Source organism: Penicillium canariense (genome assembly GCF_028826845.1).
Source record: "Penicillium canariense strain IBT 26290 chromosome Unknown utg000003l_segment0_segment0, whole genome shotgun sequence".
In the NCBI taxonomy this organism is placed as follows: Eukaryota; Fungi; Ascomycota; class Eurotiomycetes; order Eurotiales; family Aspergillaceae; genus Penicillium; species Penicillium canariense.
The window spans coordinates 1,067,052-1,081,329 of NW_026622730.1; the positions used below are offsets into that span (position 1 = coordinate 1,067,052).

Sequence of the window (14,278 nt, forward strand, 5' to 3'; positions counted from 1 at the left end):
ATAGAGGCATTATGGCCTTGTTCAGCCGGAAGTGACTAACGCTAGAAGTAAACATGCAATGCATCTTTTGGTGTAGTTCCAAGTCATGTGATGAAAACAACAATCGCAGCCCAGCCTTTCTGTGGTCTGGTGTGTGGTGACGCCATGCTAATTCTCGGCTATGCTTATGTCCTCTGCACAGGGTTGAATCCCAGTGAGCGATATAGTTAGTCATCTTTCCTGTGCTGTTTTCCTTCCTACAATTTATTTGTTACCTTATAACGAGCATGGCCATGGTTCGTATGGAGACTCTTCAATAAGTTCGACAAAATGATGGCACAGTATAATTTGTGTAGAGGGCGTTTAGGTCGGATGAAAATCACCATACGTGGGGTGAATTATTGCAGGATGCCGCAGATGTGATGAATAGTCTAGGAAGAACATGCAATGCAAAAAATTAGGTCTATAATCCAAAAAACCATCCCAACGCTATATGTTGAATGAAGTCTTCACTTGTGATGCATCGATCCGGATGTTGAATACACGATCCTATCGCGCAGTCCGTGATCTGGTGAAGATTATAAAAAACGACAAAAGATCTAAAGCCGGAGATACCGGAAGGTTTAGCGGTCCGAGCCTCAGGCGGCGGTTTCGGACGGAGTGAAAACATTGCAGACGGTGCGCAGCTTGGTCAACATTTCTTGCCATTCGCCCTCAGCCGTACTGAGAGTAGTGACTGCACCACCAGCGCCAATTCTCCATGTTTGTCGGTTGTCTTTGTTCGCATTCGCATCAGAAGAGCGGGTAAAAGCGGTTCGAATCAGCACTGAGAAACTTCCGGCTCCCCCGAGGTCGAGATAGCCCATCACGCCGGAGTAGATACTACGCTTGCGTGCCTCTATGTTCCGGAGATGTACACACGAGCGCTCTTTAGGTGCACCTGTCATGGAACCTGGGGGCAGGCAGCGCTGAAGAGCCGTCAGGCCATGGACCGCCATGTTCGAGGACTTCAGCTGGGGCATATGTCGAACGGCGTAGCCTTGTTGTTGAGGACGAACTTCGCCCTTGACGTGCGTAACCATCTGGTAGACCCGGCCATGATCCTCGACTTCAAGCAGCTTTTCGACGAGGACTCCACCAGATCCACAAATACCGTACAGATCGTGACGGATCAGGTCGGCAATCATCAAGTTTTCTGCCATCTCTTTTGTAGTACCCAGGATTTCACGGGCTTTCTCCATGGTCATCTCGGGTGATTTCCGGACTGTGCCTTTCATCGGCTTCATTTCCAGCATGGACTCACGATCCCAGTTGAGGAAACATTCAGGGCTACTGCTGACCACCTTCGCATGACCGAGGTCTGCAAATGCGCTAAATGCAGCTGGATTATATTTCCTCAGCTTTTTGTATAGCTTCCAAGGAAACACGGCTCTATCGGCTTCCGTCGTTGGGGTGGGCAGGTTGATTGATGTCTCGGAGGTAAGACACAGTTCGTAAGATTCACCGGCTTCCAATTCAGCTTTGCAAGCCTCGATTTGTCGTTTGTAGGTTGCTTCTTCGGGGAAAGTAATGTGGCCATCCCGAAGAATGGAATCCAAAAATTCCGTATCGGCATTTTCACTACTCTCAACAACTCCAGAGCGCTTCTCTAGAAGCTGTAATGTCTCGTCGAGCCAACCATATGGTAGGTCATCGGACTCACAGGTGGACTGCACAACGATCCCGCCGGTGGTATTGTCGACAATGATGCTCCTTTCACACCACAGCAAACTGATATCGGACGGATTCTGTTCAGCGAGGTCGGCTGGCGAGGTACTTGCCCAGCTTTCACCAGATGCAGGTGATTGCGCAGATCCTTTAGGATGGGAGAGGCAAGCCAGACCCAGCTCGTAGGAGAAGTATCCTAAGAAGCCACCCCAGAACGGAACCTGAGTACATCCCCAGTTGACCTTCTTCATTTCCATCAAGTAACGGAGAGCATCCCAAACTTGAGCAACCGTGAGAGAATCCTCAACTGTTTGGCGACCACCGCCGACTTGGTGTAGAACTAGTTTCTGAAGCTCAACTTCGAACTCGAGTCTCCAGGAGCCAGGACTGGGCACCGAGATGATGTTGTATCGTCCGTTTGACTGAAAAAGCACAGTCGGTGCTCCTGGCCGGTTGAAAACTTCGCTGATAGATTCGGCAGTCCAATTGCCCCCATTGAGAGCCCGGTATGCCGAACGCGTTGAGGTTGATGAGCTCCATTTTAACATTTCATATGCGACGTTAGGGAAACATTTCGTGTCTTCGTGTGGGGTGATGATCGTTTCAGCAAGTACCGCGTACCCCCCACGCCCAACGGTCTTGTTGAACGTAAGAGCCTTCCGCCACCAGTTGAGAAGCAACTTTTTGCACGCATCCCTTTCTGATTTGCATGACTCCGGATGGAATTGAACACCCCAGAATGGCTTTTGGCGATGAGAAACTGCCATTGGGATTTGAGTGCATGGGCCCGGCCCTTTCTCGAGAGATAGCCACGCCAAGAATTCGAGATCGTCTGACGGCAGACCCCGCGATCTGCTCAAGGCATCCAAATCAGCGTAGAGCGAGTGATACAACGTAACCTCCACATCGGAGAGGCCGTCGAATATATCCTTCGACGCCGTCGATATGTGGCGGACCTGGCCATGGAGTGGGTAGGGCAGACGCTCAATCGGAACACCATAGTGTAGACACAAACTCTGGAAACCCAGACAGATGCCGAAAACCGGCAAGAGTTCGGCATCCCGGAGATTCCAGATATCCCGCATGATACCGACATCCTTGGACAAATTAGGATTTCCAGGGCCGGGTCCGAGAACGATCGCCTCATAGTGTCGGAGAAACTCGTGCATGTTGCCGTCAGGCCAGTCTGAGTCAATTGTCATCACGGTGACCTTGACGCCGAGCGTCTCCTCGAGCATCGCGACCACATTGTAGGAAAACGAGTCGTACGCATCGACGTAGAGAATGCTTTTCAGAGAGACGGAGTCGCTGCCTGACTGATGTGGTGATTTGGGAGCTTCTCCATCCCAACTGCCTAGCAGCGGCGCCATAATGGGATGTCTTTGGAGTGACCAGGAGGCACTGGCGCCAGAGAAACACACACACACACCAGGGCAGCCGGGGAACCGTTGGTCGGTATAAGAGCTGCTAGCTCCGGTGCTGCGCTGGATAGCTCCGGCTATTAACTTTTTCGTGGCGCTTTACCAACCCGAATCAGACATGTCCTAATTGGGGGTTCGGAGGGTGGCAAGTGTCAGTCTTTCTCGGCACGACGCCCCAGGCGTTGTAGGCTCAAGCAAGCAGAATCAGCACCGCATCATGTAGTCGGCGGGCGAGGATGGGATGCAAGTATTCAAAGTAGCCAACAATGTGTTGTGCAGAATTTGATATCGTGTGGTTGTAAGGGGAGGAAAATTAAGGTTGCGATGCAGGCAAAAAGCGGGTACCGCCGGAAAACGGATGGAGACATTCGGGTGGCGACGCCGCTCGAGAGATTTATCGGGATCGCGATCTACAGACAGCTTCACGTATATATATGATCATATTGGTAGAGCAGAGGGTATCCAACATTGCTTAGGTACAACATGCCGGATCATTCAACAAATTACGGACTAGGCGCTTGCGCGGGAGCAGCTGCCGGAAGAGTGGCGAGCTTGGCGGCCACCCTAGGGAAATACTGGGCCACGAAGCCTTCGGTGTAGTAGCTGTGCGCGGAGCTATGGTCGCCCACAAGATTGTGGGCCAGTTCGTGACACAGAATCACCCACCAGTATACAATCGCATCGGTACGGTCTGGGTTCGCGCTTTGGAGGAGCGATTGCTCCTGCAACTGCTGGAAATAGAAGAAATTGCAGAAGATGCTGCCGGCCCGGTTGAAGGCGATGGTCTTGCCCCCAGGATCGTAGAAGATGCTCAAGCTGTCGGCACGCATTGAGAATATGGAGCCGCAATCCAGGAGAACTGATGCGAACAGATTGATACTGGCTCGGTGGTTTGCCAGGAATGCAGACCGATCGGTGATGGTCCTAACAAACAATACATTGACACCGCTAGGAAGGGTGGCCACAAATTCCAAATCGTGGCTCGGTCGTTCATCACAGTAAGACTTGCTTTCCGAGATTTGATTTGTCTCCGGCCGGCTGTACACGTCGGATGATCCATGGGGTTGACAGGCCTGGACGGCCGACAGGAGTTGCTGATTCAATCGATGCGGAGAACTTACAGAAACCGGCTGCTCCGGGCGTTGGTTCGGGGGATCTGAGGAAGAATACGGCGGTGGCGGAGGCGTGGAAGGCTCGGGGAGCAAAGGGCGAGACTGCTCGTTCACGCCAGAGGTTGAGCCTGATGTGTTTTTGTCCAGGCCAAATCGTTTTGAGAGGTTTGCGAACAAGCCGCGAGGCGTCCTCTCGGGGATGAGAGGTTCCGAGGGCGTTGGGTGTCTCTCATCCACAGAGGTCTTGCCGTTAGGTGACTCAGGAAAGACCCCAGGCATAACGGACTGTGATTTCGACTCAGGCTTCTCTTCTTGGGCTCGCTGCGCTTGAGCCTCAGCCCAGGCGGCTTCTTTCTCTTGCAAGGCCTGCCTTTCCTCCTCCACCTGCTTTTGCCGTTTGTCCTCTGCCATTCGGGCCTCTTGTGCCTTTTGTCGGAGGATGCGCTCCACATTGTAGCCACGAGCACGGAGTTCGAGGAGATCAGTCTTCAACAGCATTTCCAGAGTCAGGGTGGAGTGGAGCTTTGGCCGTTTGAGGATCAGATGGACGAGAGATTGACTGATTTCATACAGATCATATTTGCCCGGACAGATGCACAACCCCCAGTTGCTCGCCAATCGAGCCGCAATCGCACTTCGCTTCTGGGTGTGAGATGCCCGTCGACCCTTCAAGGAACGTGTAAGTGTGATCGAGTTGACCACTTGCACGGCAAAACTGGTCTCCAACCATCTCGCTCCATGCTGAATTGAGTCCGCAGGTTGATCATGCAGGAATAGCCGTGCACGTTCGATGATAACTTTATGCAACTTGACGCCCAAACTCTGATCAGCCGCGATGCCGCCAAATCGTGCCTGTTCCTCAACAAGACTGCTCAGGGGAACGGCGCCGAGAGCCACATAGAAATTCTCGAGAGCCTCCTCTTGTGGCGCAGCAAAAATATGCTCTTTGAAGAGATTGAAGCTTTGGAAGTCATCCACAACCACAATATCTTTCGCAGCCGAGAGACTCCATTCTCTGATATCCAGATCTTCGTCCGCATTCGGGATCTCTTTCAGGCTCAATCTGGCCATGCCATTCTGTGCTGTGGCCTGGGGAGGAATGTCACGACTGGCCAGCAAAAATTTGGCCCTTTTCATCTCATTAAACAGATCTCGGTCCTTTTTGAGGACAGTGAGATGCTCGGCAAGAGTTCGTAGAAGCATCAGATATTTATCAGAGCTCTGGAATGCCGCCGAAATACGAGCGGGCTCCTTGACCAACATGCGGGCGATCTCAGTCTTGGTCGGTTCTCGCCTCGAGCCCACAGCCATGAGGAAGAGGTTAGCGTCTCGCCCAAAGTCAACAAAATCAAAAATGTCTTTGTAATCCTCTCCGTCACCAAGATAGCAAAGTTGCGGCGCAACAAAGCGCGTGCGGGGGGCCTTTTCCGTTTGACTGTTTGTGGAAACTGGAACAATCGGTGCATTTCCAACCCGTTCGATATCCTGGGGACTCAAATCCGACACTCTACCTGCCAGATATTTGAAAATCACCCTAGCATCCCTTTGGGTCGCCGAAGGCTGGCGAACAAGAATCTGAAGACAGTCCGACATGGGAGGATGAGGTTTGACCCCTAATTTGGAGGCATGTGGATGCAGTCGTTTTTGCAGAATGCTGAAGCCAAACAACGACGCACCTTCGTCGGTGAAGCACTTCTTTGGCGTGCTAAGTCTCTCCGAGCCTTCAACTGGAAGAAAGGGCACGGTGACTGCACTGATGTCAAACGAATCATATCCATTGGTATGGTATTCGTTGAGGAAGTAAGTCAAGGCCTTGCTCTTTCGACCGGAATCCTTCTCCGAATCGCTCAATACCATGAGCCGGATGAGTTCAGACCCGGATGGATAGCTCTTTAACCCCATCATCGTGAGAAATTTGCCTTCCTTGCTGGAGTTGTCGTATATACCAGGCCAGTCGATGATAGGGAGACCCAACGTACGAAGAGAGTCCTTGGGCTCAAACAATTCCGAAATCTTGTAGCGAGTGCCTCGGCTTTCACCATCATTCTCAGAGGTGCAAATGCTTGTGTCCTTAAGTCTTTGAATATCATTGGAAGGAATGTCCTCGCGCACAGATGTCAGATAGCGGATGAGATCCACATGGTTCCATCTCCTGGTCGGGGGCCCTTTTGCGTCGACAGGTTCAGGTGTATTTATCAGACGATCAAATATAACGCCAAGCTCAACGGTCTTGCGAACGCCAAGTGACACCAAGAATTTCTCCTTAACACCATTAAGGCCATGCACGACCGGGAGGTCATCAAAAAGGCGTACAGAGGCAAAATAAGTCTGTGTGGGTTGCTTCATGCCAAATTTGGTCGGGATCACTGTTTGACCTTGCAGGGTATCGATTACTTGTTGCTTCGAAGAGGAGCTCAGGCTTTCCCACTGCTTGGACAAAACGGGTAAGACTTGGCCAGCAAATGCGGCGCTTTTCAAGATGTTTTGGTCTTTCTCAAAAAGACTCTCATCTCTAGCATTTTTCACCAGCCAACGGAGCCAGGGAACAATTTGCAGCTCAACCCAGCCTAACGCTTCCAGCTCCTGTTTACTCAAATTTTTGGTGAACTGGAAGGGCATCACCGATGATGGCACAGGCAAATCAGCCGGAACGCGCTGAGGGTTCAAGAACCCTATAATGTCGGCAAACACAATCAACCGTGTAGGGCGACCTTCTTTGTCTTCATCATTCGCCACTGCAACTCGCAGGAGGCTTTGGACTGAAAGCCTGTCAAGCTGCCCGGTAACAATCTTTCGACCCAGCCAGGTCAGAAACTCCATGATCTGATTGGATCGTAATGTGCTGGACTCTAATTCACGCTTGATGTCAGACACTGTGATTTCTGTGACTAATCCAAAGTCTGTTAATCTCTGAACAAAGTCCTTGGCATTGAGCACAAGTTCATCAGGCAAAGCTGGAATCGAATCCATAAAGCTGAGATCTTTGGGAGCAATGCGTGTCTGGTGGCTGGGGATGACACCGCATGTAGATAGAACCTCGATGGAGGCATTTTTGTTGCACATCCAGAACGCATCCTCAATTGTTTGTCCAAGGACTGAAGACGGTGTAGATTCGCGGAAGACAAACTGATTTGCTGTATGAATAGCCTCCGGTAGAACATCCACAATGTCTTCTTTTCGGATATTTGAAGAGCGGGCCGGGCCAACTTTGGCCGCCAGCTTGGACTTGATGGTACTCATCTCTGCAGACCAGGCAATCCGACAGACAACACCGACGGCCCGTAGCATTTCAAGATTCCATTTACTGATATATCGAGTGTTAAGGTCGATACTTTCACGCTCGACTGTAGGGATCACTGATGGGGCGGACACGTGAGCATTGAGGCCCGTTGTCTGTTGGGTCGGGAAGCCGATAAAGATCCTTCCTGCTTTTGTGGGTAGAATGGAGGCAAGAATCTCGGACTGCGATTCGGACGCGCCTGTTGCAATGTTGGCATCATAGGACGGGGTCAATATGGCAATAGTTGCTCGTTTTGGAGGCGGCTTCCGCGTAGCCCGTTCAAGCTCTTTGCTCAGGGAACTACTAATTGAAGGTTGGATGGATGCAGTATTAATATGCAAAAACACGGTTGCCTTCAGCATTGCGGTCATATTAGTGGTCTCGTCGGGCTTCTCAGCTTGCTGGGTATTCCCGGGCTTCTCAGGTCCACCTTGGCCGGTGAATTTCGAAAAGAAGCTGCGAAGCGAACTTGTAGTATCTCGAAGGTTATCGAGACGGAACATGCTTGCATGGGGGTTCCACTCCACGATTCGCATCCAAGCAGCATCGACTTGTGCGATCTCCTGGGTGATGCTGGTCACTTTCATGAGACCTTCAGCGGTTTTTGTTTCAACGTCTTTGGGAATGGGCACAGTGACGCCAGGTGCTGTCTTCTTCGACAGTCGTAGCAAGTTCCAATCATCCAGCCACAATTCTATCTCTTCTAACGCAACGAACGTCAAACTGCTGGACAAGAACTGGCACAGCTGCATCAAAGATGGAACTGGAGAGGAGTCGTTGCGGTAATCCAGCACGAAGGTTGTGTCTCGGTTTGAAGTTTCACCCAAGTCTAACCGACGAGTAAACAACGCATTGCCTTTCCAGTAAAAAGCCATAGCCTGGCTCCCCGATGATACAAATGGCTCCTCGCAGTCATCAAATACACTGTAGAAGCCAACACCGAATGCACCAATCTTTGTCTCGTCCGGGTTTCCATCGGCGATGCGCTTCAACCTAGCCCAGTCCTTTTCGCTGAAAGGGAGACCATTGTTTGAGATCAACAGACGACTGAGGGTATGGTTCGAGATAGTGTGCTTCAAGAGATCTGTTGGATCCGTCGACGATGGGGACGGTATTGTTGTGGAAGGTAGTGTCTCGAATTTAATAGTCACTTTGGTTGCAGAAGCATCGGCTGCGTTCTGAATCATCTCGCGCAAAACCGTCCTAAAATCCGTTCATTAGCATCTTCCAAAAGGAAAGATGCCAACAACAAGGAGTCTTCAAGAGGCTTACCATTTCCCGGAATATCGAGCAAGAACTTTAGAGATTAAGCCTCGAGTATCAACCGTCACTGCTTCTTCATCCGCCCCAGACCCCATGGTCCGCGCTTTCAGCGCGTTAAAATCTGTGTTCAAAGCCATCTTGAAGTCTATTGCCGGACTCTGTGTCTAGAATGTAGCTATATCGAGTCCGATGGTGTAAGCAAAGCTGTGCATGAAAGGAGACGTCTAAGCCATCTTCGGCGTGTAAACAAGCTCGCGGGCGGTCTAGGTTGTAAGGTAAATAACAGATAGAACAGAGTGATTGTGCCGCGGTAAGCAAATCCGGGTCAAGGAGCGATATGACGAGCACGCTTTCGAAGCCAAAGAAATGACAGGTAAGAGAGACGCGCAACTCGGAGACTGCGGAGGCCGGCCGCCTTATCGCCCCGGCGTGGGAGCTTATCGGGGCTTAGCTCAGCTCTTCTTACCTAATCATGATTGTTTCCATCGCGGCTTCAGGAGCCTTCGCGGAGTAGATTTCCTCGGTCGAGCTCAAGTCGCTCGCTGCTCTCGCGGGTAGTCTTGTCACTGCAGTCATTTCGTCTTGAAAATATCCCCTTTTCCCGTTCCCATCCTCTGAACGGGCGCCGTCTGGAAGCTGGGCCGGTTGTGTGTTGTGGATGCGGGCCTAATAACTACCGTCAACCGCCTACTTCTGCCCCGTCCTCCCTCAAATGACAGAATGGGAGTCGATCCGCTGTCTCCAATTGCGCCAGTGCGCCTTCGGGCGCTGCTGCTCCCAATCGGCAAGATCAAGCGCTCACGATTCTTGGGCTTCGCCGCTAGACTTCAAGCCGAGAATGTGGTTCGGCTAGGGGACATCAGTCCCGACTCTCGTCCAAACCGAAGTACGCAATGACTCTCACAATGCCACATGGGTTGAGAATAAACGATGCGCCTGGACTGGAAGCTAACTCTTCTATCTTATAGATATGTTCTCTCCGCTTGCGTTCCCCACCGGAATGATCCTCTATGACCTGTCCTTCTCCGTTCCTCCCACATCACACCTCGAGCTCTTTCCATTCGAAAGTTACAGAGAACCGCTGGTCATTATTGCCATAGCCGATGGAACGGAGCTACCTCAAAGCTCGGAGGCGACGGAGAAGCATCCCACGCCGGAGGGGCTAGAGCTGTTGCGAGAGGAGCTCGATACGGTGAAGGAGAGGAACCCGCGGGCATTGGTGAACCAGCTTCTAGTCTTCGACTACGAGGGCCTTGACAAACTCACCAATGGCCCGGAAAATGTGCTTTGGGTTCCCCGGCCGGAGGCGTCCAAGGCCACCACCATGAAAACCGTTCTGTGCGATATCACCTCCGTCTTGCTATCCGAGCTGGATGGATTCGCCAAGACAATTCAGAATATCCCGTCGATAGAGTCGCCCAAAGCCTCATCGTGGGGCCCACATAGAAACCCAGAATTGCGGCCGCGACCCGTGGACCGACTGCTGAATCGGATGACTATGCCTGCCCAGCTGCCATCGAACCCCAATGGTGCGCCACCAGAAACACCGTTGAGCTCCAATGCCCCCTCTCCAGCTCCTAGCGACCATGAAACACCCACAACATTCGACGAGATAACTCGATCTATCCATCTATCGCGCACGAGTTCCGGCACCAAAAGCCCTTCGGTAACGTCTCCCAAGGAACATAGCCGGGATCGCATGTCTGTCAGCGGCTTGAGTGCCACCGACAGAACCAAAAATCGCATTAAGGGTCGGTCTGGGGTCGTCATTGGTACCCTGTTCCTGCAGGCAGGAAGGTGGCCTGATGCCCTCAAGGAGCTCGTTGAAGCGGCCAACAATGCACGGGCTGGTAGCGACTATGTCTGGCATGGCAAGGCGCTAGAAAATATTCTTCTATGCCTGCTAATGCTCGCATGGGCCGGCATGGATTTCCAAATTCCTCCGGTTCTCTATCCGGTTGCCGACAAGGCTTCCAAAGCAGTGAGGGACGCAATCCAAACGCCATCTGCGGCCGGAAACCGCATGGTCTCCCTCCAGAACCTTGCCAACCTTTTGCCCGACCTTTCAAACACAATTTTGAATCTCTACACTCGTGCAGCCAATATAACGGACGAGCCTCTTCCTCAATTAGTGTTCTCGGAAACGGTGATTCGGTTATCGAGGCTGATGGTATCTGCTCGCATTCGGGACGGTGGGCTTGATGACAATGCTCTGAACCACATTGTGATGAACGAGCCTTTGGTTCCTTTGCATCAACCAGAGCTTCCTCGCGGGACAGTCGTGCTTCGCAAGACTGAGATCGCCAACTACCTATACCGGGCTCTCCCACTTGCCCCAGGCGCCGACTTACCTGCTACCGATGCTGTGCCCATCATAGTCGGTGTCATTTCTGTCCTTAATGCTCTCGACCTACCGCGCAAAAAGGCCTTTGTCTTGCGCGAGCTCCTCGCTGTAATGGTACCCAGTCTTGTGCAAGCCCGCAAAATCGGTGCCGCAGAGGTTGGTATCCATCCCGCCGCTGGACTGGCATCCCTCAGTGACACCGCGTTCGATGTCAATGCTCTAGATGTTGGTCCGGGCAACATGGAAACAAGTGTGCGTCTGCTTCTTACTTCAATAGGCGAGACTTATGGAGTTCAACCCTCGGCATTCTACGAATGGGAGAAGCGACAGAGTCAGGCCTCCATTTCGGATGGCTCCCAAGAGTGTCCTGAGTACGATTCGATTGCGGGTATTGCAGAACGCTCGTTCCGACATGTTGTCCTTGATAGATATGGCGATTTAAACCTCAAGATCGATGTTCTCAAAGCCTGTATCAACTGCTGCGAAGCACTTCCTGACTTTAACGGTGTACTTCGCTTCACAGTCGAGCTTTTGCAGACTATCCGAGGGGATCTGATGCTTAATGAAGCTCACAGAAAACCACCGTATCTGCCGCAAGATGAGCAAGTCCGTCTGTTAAACAATATCAAGCGCACGGTAGGGGCTGGAAACCGGCTGGGTGCGGCCAACATGGCTGCTGAATACTGGGATGACTTCCTTGTCCGCGACGTTCAGTTGCTGATCTTGCCAGAGCCTAGAAGACCCGTCCGCCGGTCTAAGACTGAGCTGGATGCAGTAACTACGAGTACCGAAAAGTCAAAGAAGGATCCTTTCCTATACAACCCATTCGCTAAGCCCAGCAGCAAGGCTTTGGAGGTTCTTTCCGTGACAGATGAGCCTGCCTCCTTCCGAGTCACTCTTCAGAACCCCTATGAGTTTGAGATGGAGATCGAACACCTGCGGCTAGAAAGCGAGGGCGTGAACTTTGAGGCTGTGGCGGAGAACATCATTCTTCCTCCACTATGTCTGCAGGATATCATTGTGCTTGGCACCGCGCACGAAGAAGGGAGCCTCACGATTTCCGGATGTATTGTTAAAGTGCGGCATTGTCGTATGCGAAGATTCCCTATTTTCAAGACCTTATGGAGGCCTGGACCGGAACTCAAGTTCAAGCGAACAGGGCTGTCTGCAAAGAAACCCCTCAATGACCGCCCGGTGTCCTGGAGCTCGACTACATCCAAAGATGGGAAGATCTCGGCGAAGAAGGGCCCAGAAGCTGAAACCCTTCAGGTCAAGGTTATCGGCAAACAACCCTCTCTTCTGATCGAGTCCATGTCGCTCTCGCAGTCGGCAATGATGGTTCTCGAAGGGGAAGTCAAGTCATTTTCCATCACACTTCAAAATACATCGTCGTGCCCGGTGGACTTCGTATTGTTCACCTTCCAGGATTCGACGACTCGCCAGCTTCAAGCGGCTCTCAGGAACAAGGATTTGCTTCCTGTTGAGATCTATGAGCTAGAGCTGAAACTGGCCACTCAGCCAGCCTTGAAATGGCGCAGAGAGGGCCCGCAGTCGGATGATTGGAATATTCCACCCGGCCAGCAGGCTACATTTACCGTTGACGTGCTGGGCAAGCCTGGCCTGCAAGATACGACGGTGCAAATCGACTACTCGTACCTGAAGAGCAAGCAAGGAGATCTACCCGAAGTGTTTTACACACGGCAATTGTTCGTTCCGCTGACTGTCACGGTAAATGCGAGTGTTGAAGTTGCTCGTTGTGATATCTTCCCATTCAGCGGTGATTTTGCCTGGAAGAACCATCTTGATGCCCCCTCCGACTCAACAAACACGTTCGACTCCCCCTTATCTGCGACCGAAAAAGACCCATTCTCTCAGATTCTCTCTCGGCTCGGCAATGGGGCATATGGACCAGATCACTGCATTGTGCTACTCGACCTCCGCAATGCGTGGCCAAGTCCTCTATCGGTCTGGCTACGTGTGAGCGAGCACTCCATTTTGCATGCTCCCAATTCATTCAAGCATGACAGCAAGGGCCAATACTCTGTCGATGGCCACCTCCAACCGGGCCAGGTTTCGCGCTTTGTCCTCGTTTTGCCCCGCGTCTACCTAGATAACCCATATGCAAGCATCCCCGTCGTCAACACGGGTACCCGTCGCCAGTTCGTTGTCAGTGCCAATAAGCTCACCTTCGAGGCGGAAGCAGCCTCGCGGGAGGCATTCTGGTTCCGCGAAGAGCTTCTCAAACGCGTTCTCGGAGGCTGGTCTGAGCCCGCTACCGGCCGCGAGGGATCCATCGACCTACGCAACATCCGTCTGAATACCCGCATGGTGGAGGCCATGCGTCTTGAGGACGTCGAGATCTCGTTCTTCCTAGGCTCGTCTTCCAAGGATGATTCCTCCGCAGTTGACCAAACGGGCCGCTCGCGCTTCCGTGCCCAGACAGACGACCTCCTAACTCTCTCCGTCACCGTTCGCAACCGTTCCTCGCGTCCCATCCACCCCCTCCTCCGCCTTCGACCTAGCCTGCGCCACCAGCCAAGCAACATCGCGCTGGACCTTACGCGTCGCCTCGCATGGACTGGCATGCTGCAGCAGGCCCTCCCTATCCTCCAACCCGGAGAATCTACCCAAGCGTCCATTGGCCTGACAGTGTTCTGCCGCGGCGAGTACGAGTTCGGCGCAAGCGTCGAGGAAGCGCGACTCCTGCGGCAGTTTGGCGAAGACGGCAAGGAGGAAGATGCCTATGCCGCTACCCGGTTCCTTGAAGATGGTATCATGGATACATTTGGCGCGGACGTGGTGAGACGCCGCCGCATCTGGCATGCAAAGGAGACCTGTGTCATCCATGTTCGTGAGTAAGATCTTCCCGGTGTCTTTTATGATGATGCTTCCCCTATGTGTTTTCAACCTTCATGGTATATAGAGCCTGTTTTTCTTCTTCATGTCATGTATGTCTCGACAAGCCTAATGTGATGAATGGGTCATGTCTCCTCTTCTATACTTTTCCACATACTATTAGCGTGGTACATATACTTCTTGATGAATCAATTGTCCTAAATTTACAGCAAAGGAATGATGAGTCTTGAGGTATTTCCTGGGGCATTGATTGCCTTGGCTCTATACTAGCTAGGCTAGCTATGCCAGTTCACTGTCTTTGTGGCGCTGGTTTATC

The 14,278-nt window shown here is 52.1% G+C and overlaps 3 protein-coding genes across 3 annotated transcripts; 1 reads left to right on the forward strand and 2 right to left on the reverse strand.

The window, feature by feature from the left end:
- Nucleotides 1-617: 617 nt before the first annotated feature.
- Nucleotides 618-3,056, reverse strand: pabA (aminodeoxychorismate synthase pabA; the record flags this gene model as incomplete). The annotated part of the gene is made up of 1 exon (XM_056687362.1): nucleotides 618-3,056. The coding sequence occupies one exon, from the start codon at nucleotides 3,054-3,056 to the stop codon at nucleotides 618-620; it is 2,439 nt and encodes an 812-aa protein (XP_056542917.1).
- A 554-nt stretch (nucleotides 3,057-3,610) lies between these two features.
- Nucleotides 3,611-8,899, reverse strand: N7482_005238 (histidine kinase-like ATPase domain-containing protein; the record flags this gene model as incomplete). Its single annotated transcript, XM_056687363.1, has 2 exons — nucleotides 3,611-8,702; nucleotides 8,772-8,899. The coding sequence occupies 2 exons, from the start codon at nucleotides 8,897-8,899 to the stop codon at nucleotides 3,611-3,613; spliced, it is 5,220 nt and encodes a 1,739-aa protein (XP_056542918.1).
- Nucleotides 8,900-9,482: 583 nt separating this feature from the next.
- N7482_005239 (TRAPPII-specific subunit TRS120) lies at nucleotides 9,483-13,965 on the forward strand (the record flags this gene model as incomplete). The annotated part of the gene is made up of 2 exons (XM_056687364.1): nucleotides 9,483-9,648; nucleotides 9,731-13,965. The coding sequence occupies 2 exons, from the start codon at nucleotides 9,483-9,485 to the stop codon at nucleotides 13,963-13,965; spliced, it is 4,401 nt and encodes a 1,466-aa protein (XP_056542919.1).
- Nucleotides 13,966-14,278: the final 313 nt, after the last annotated feature.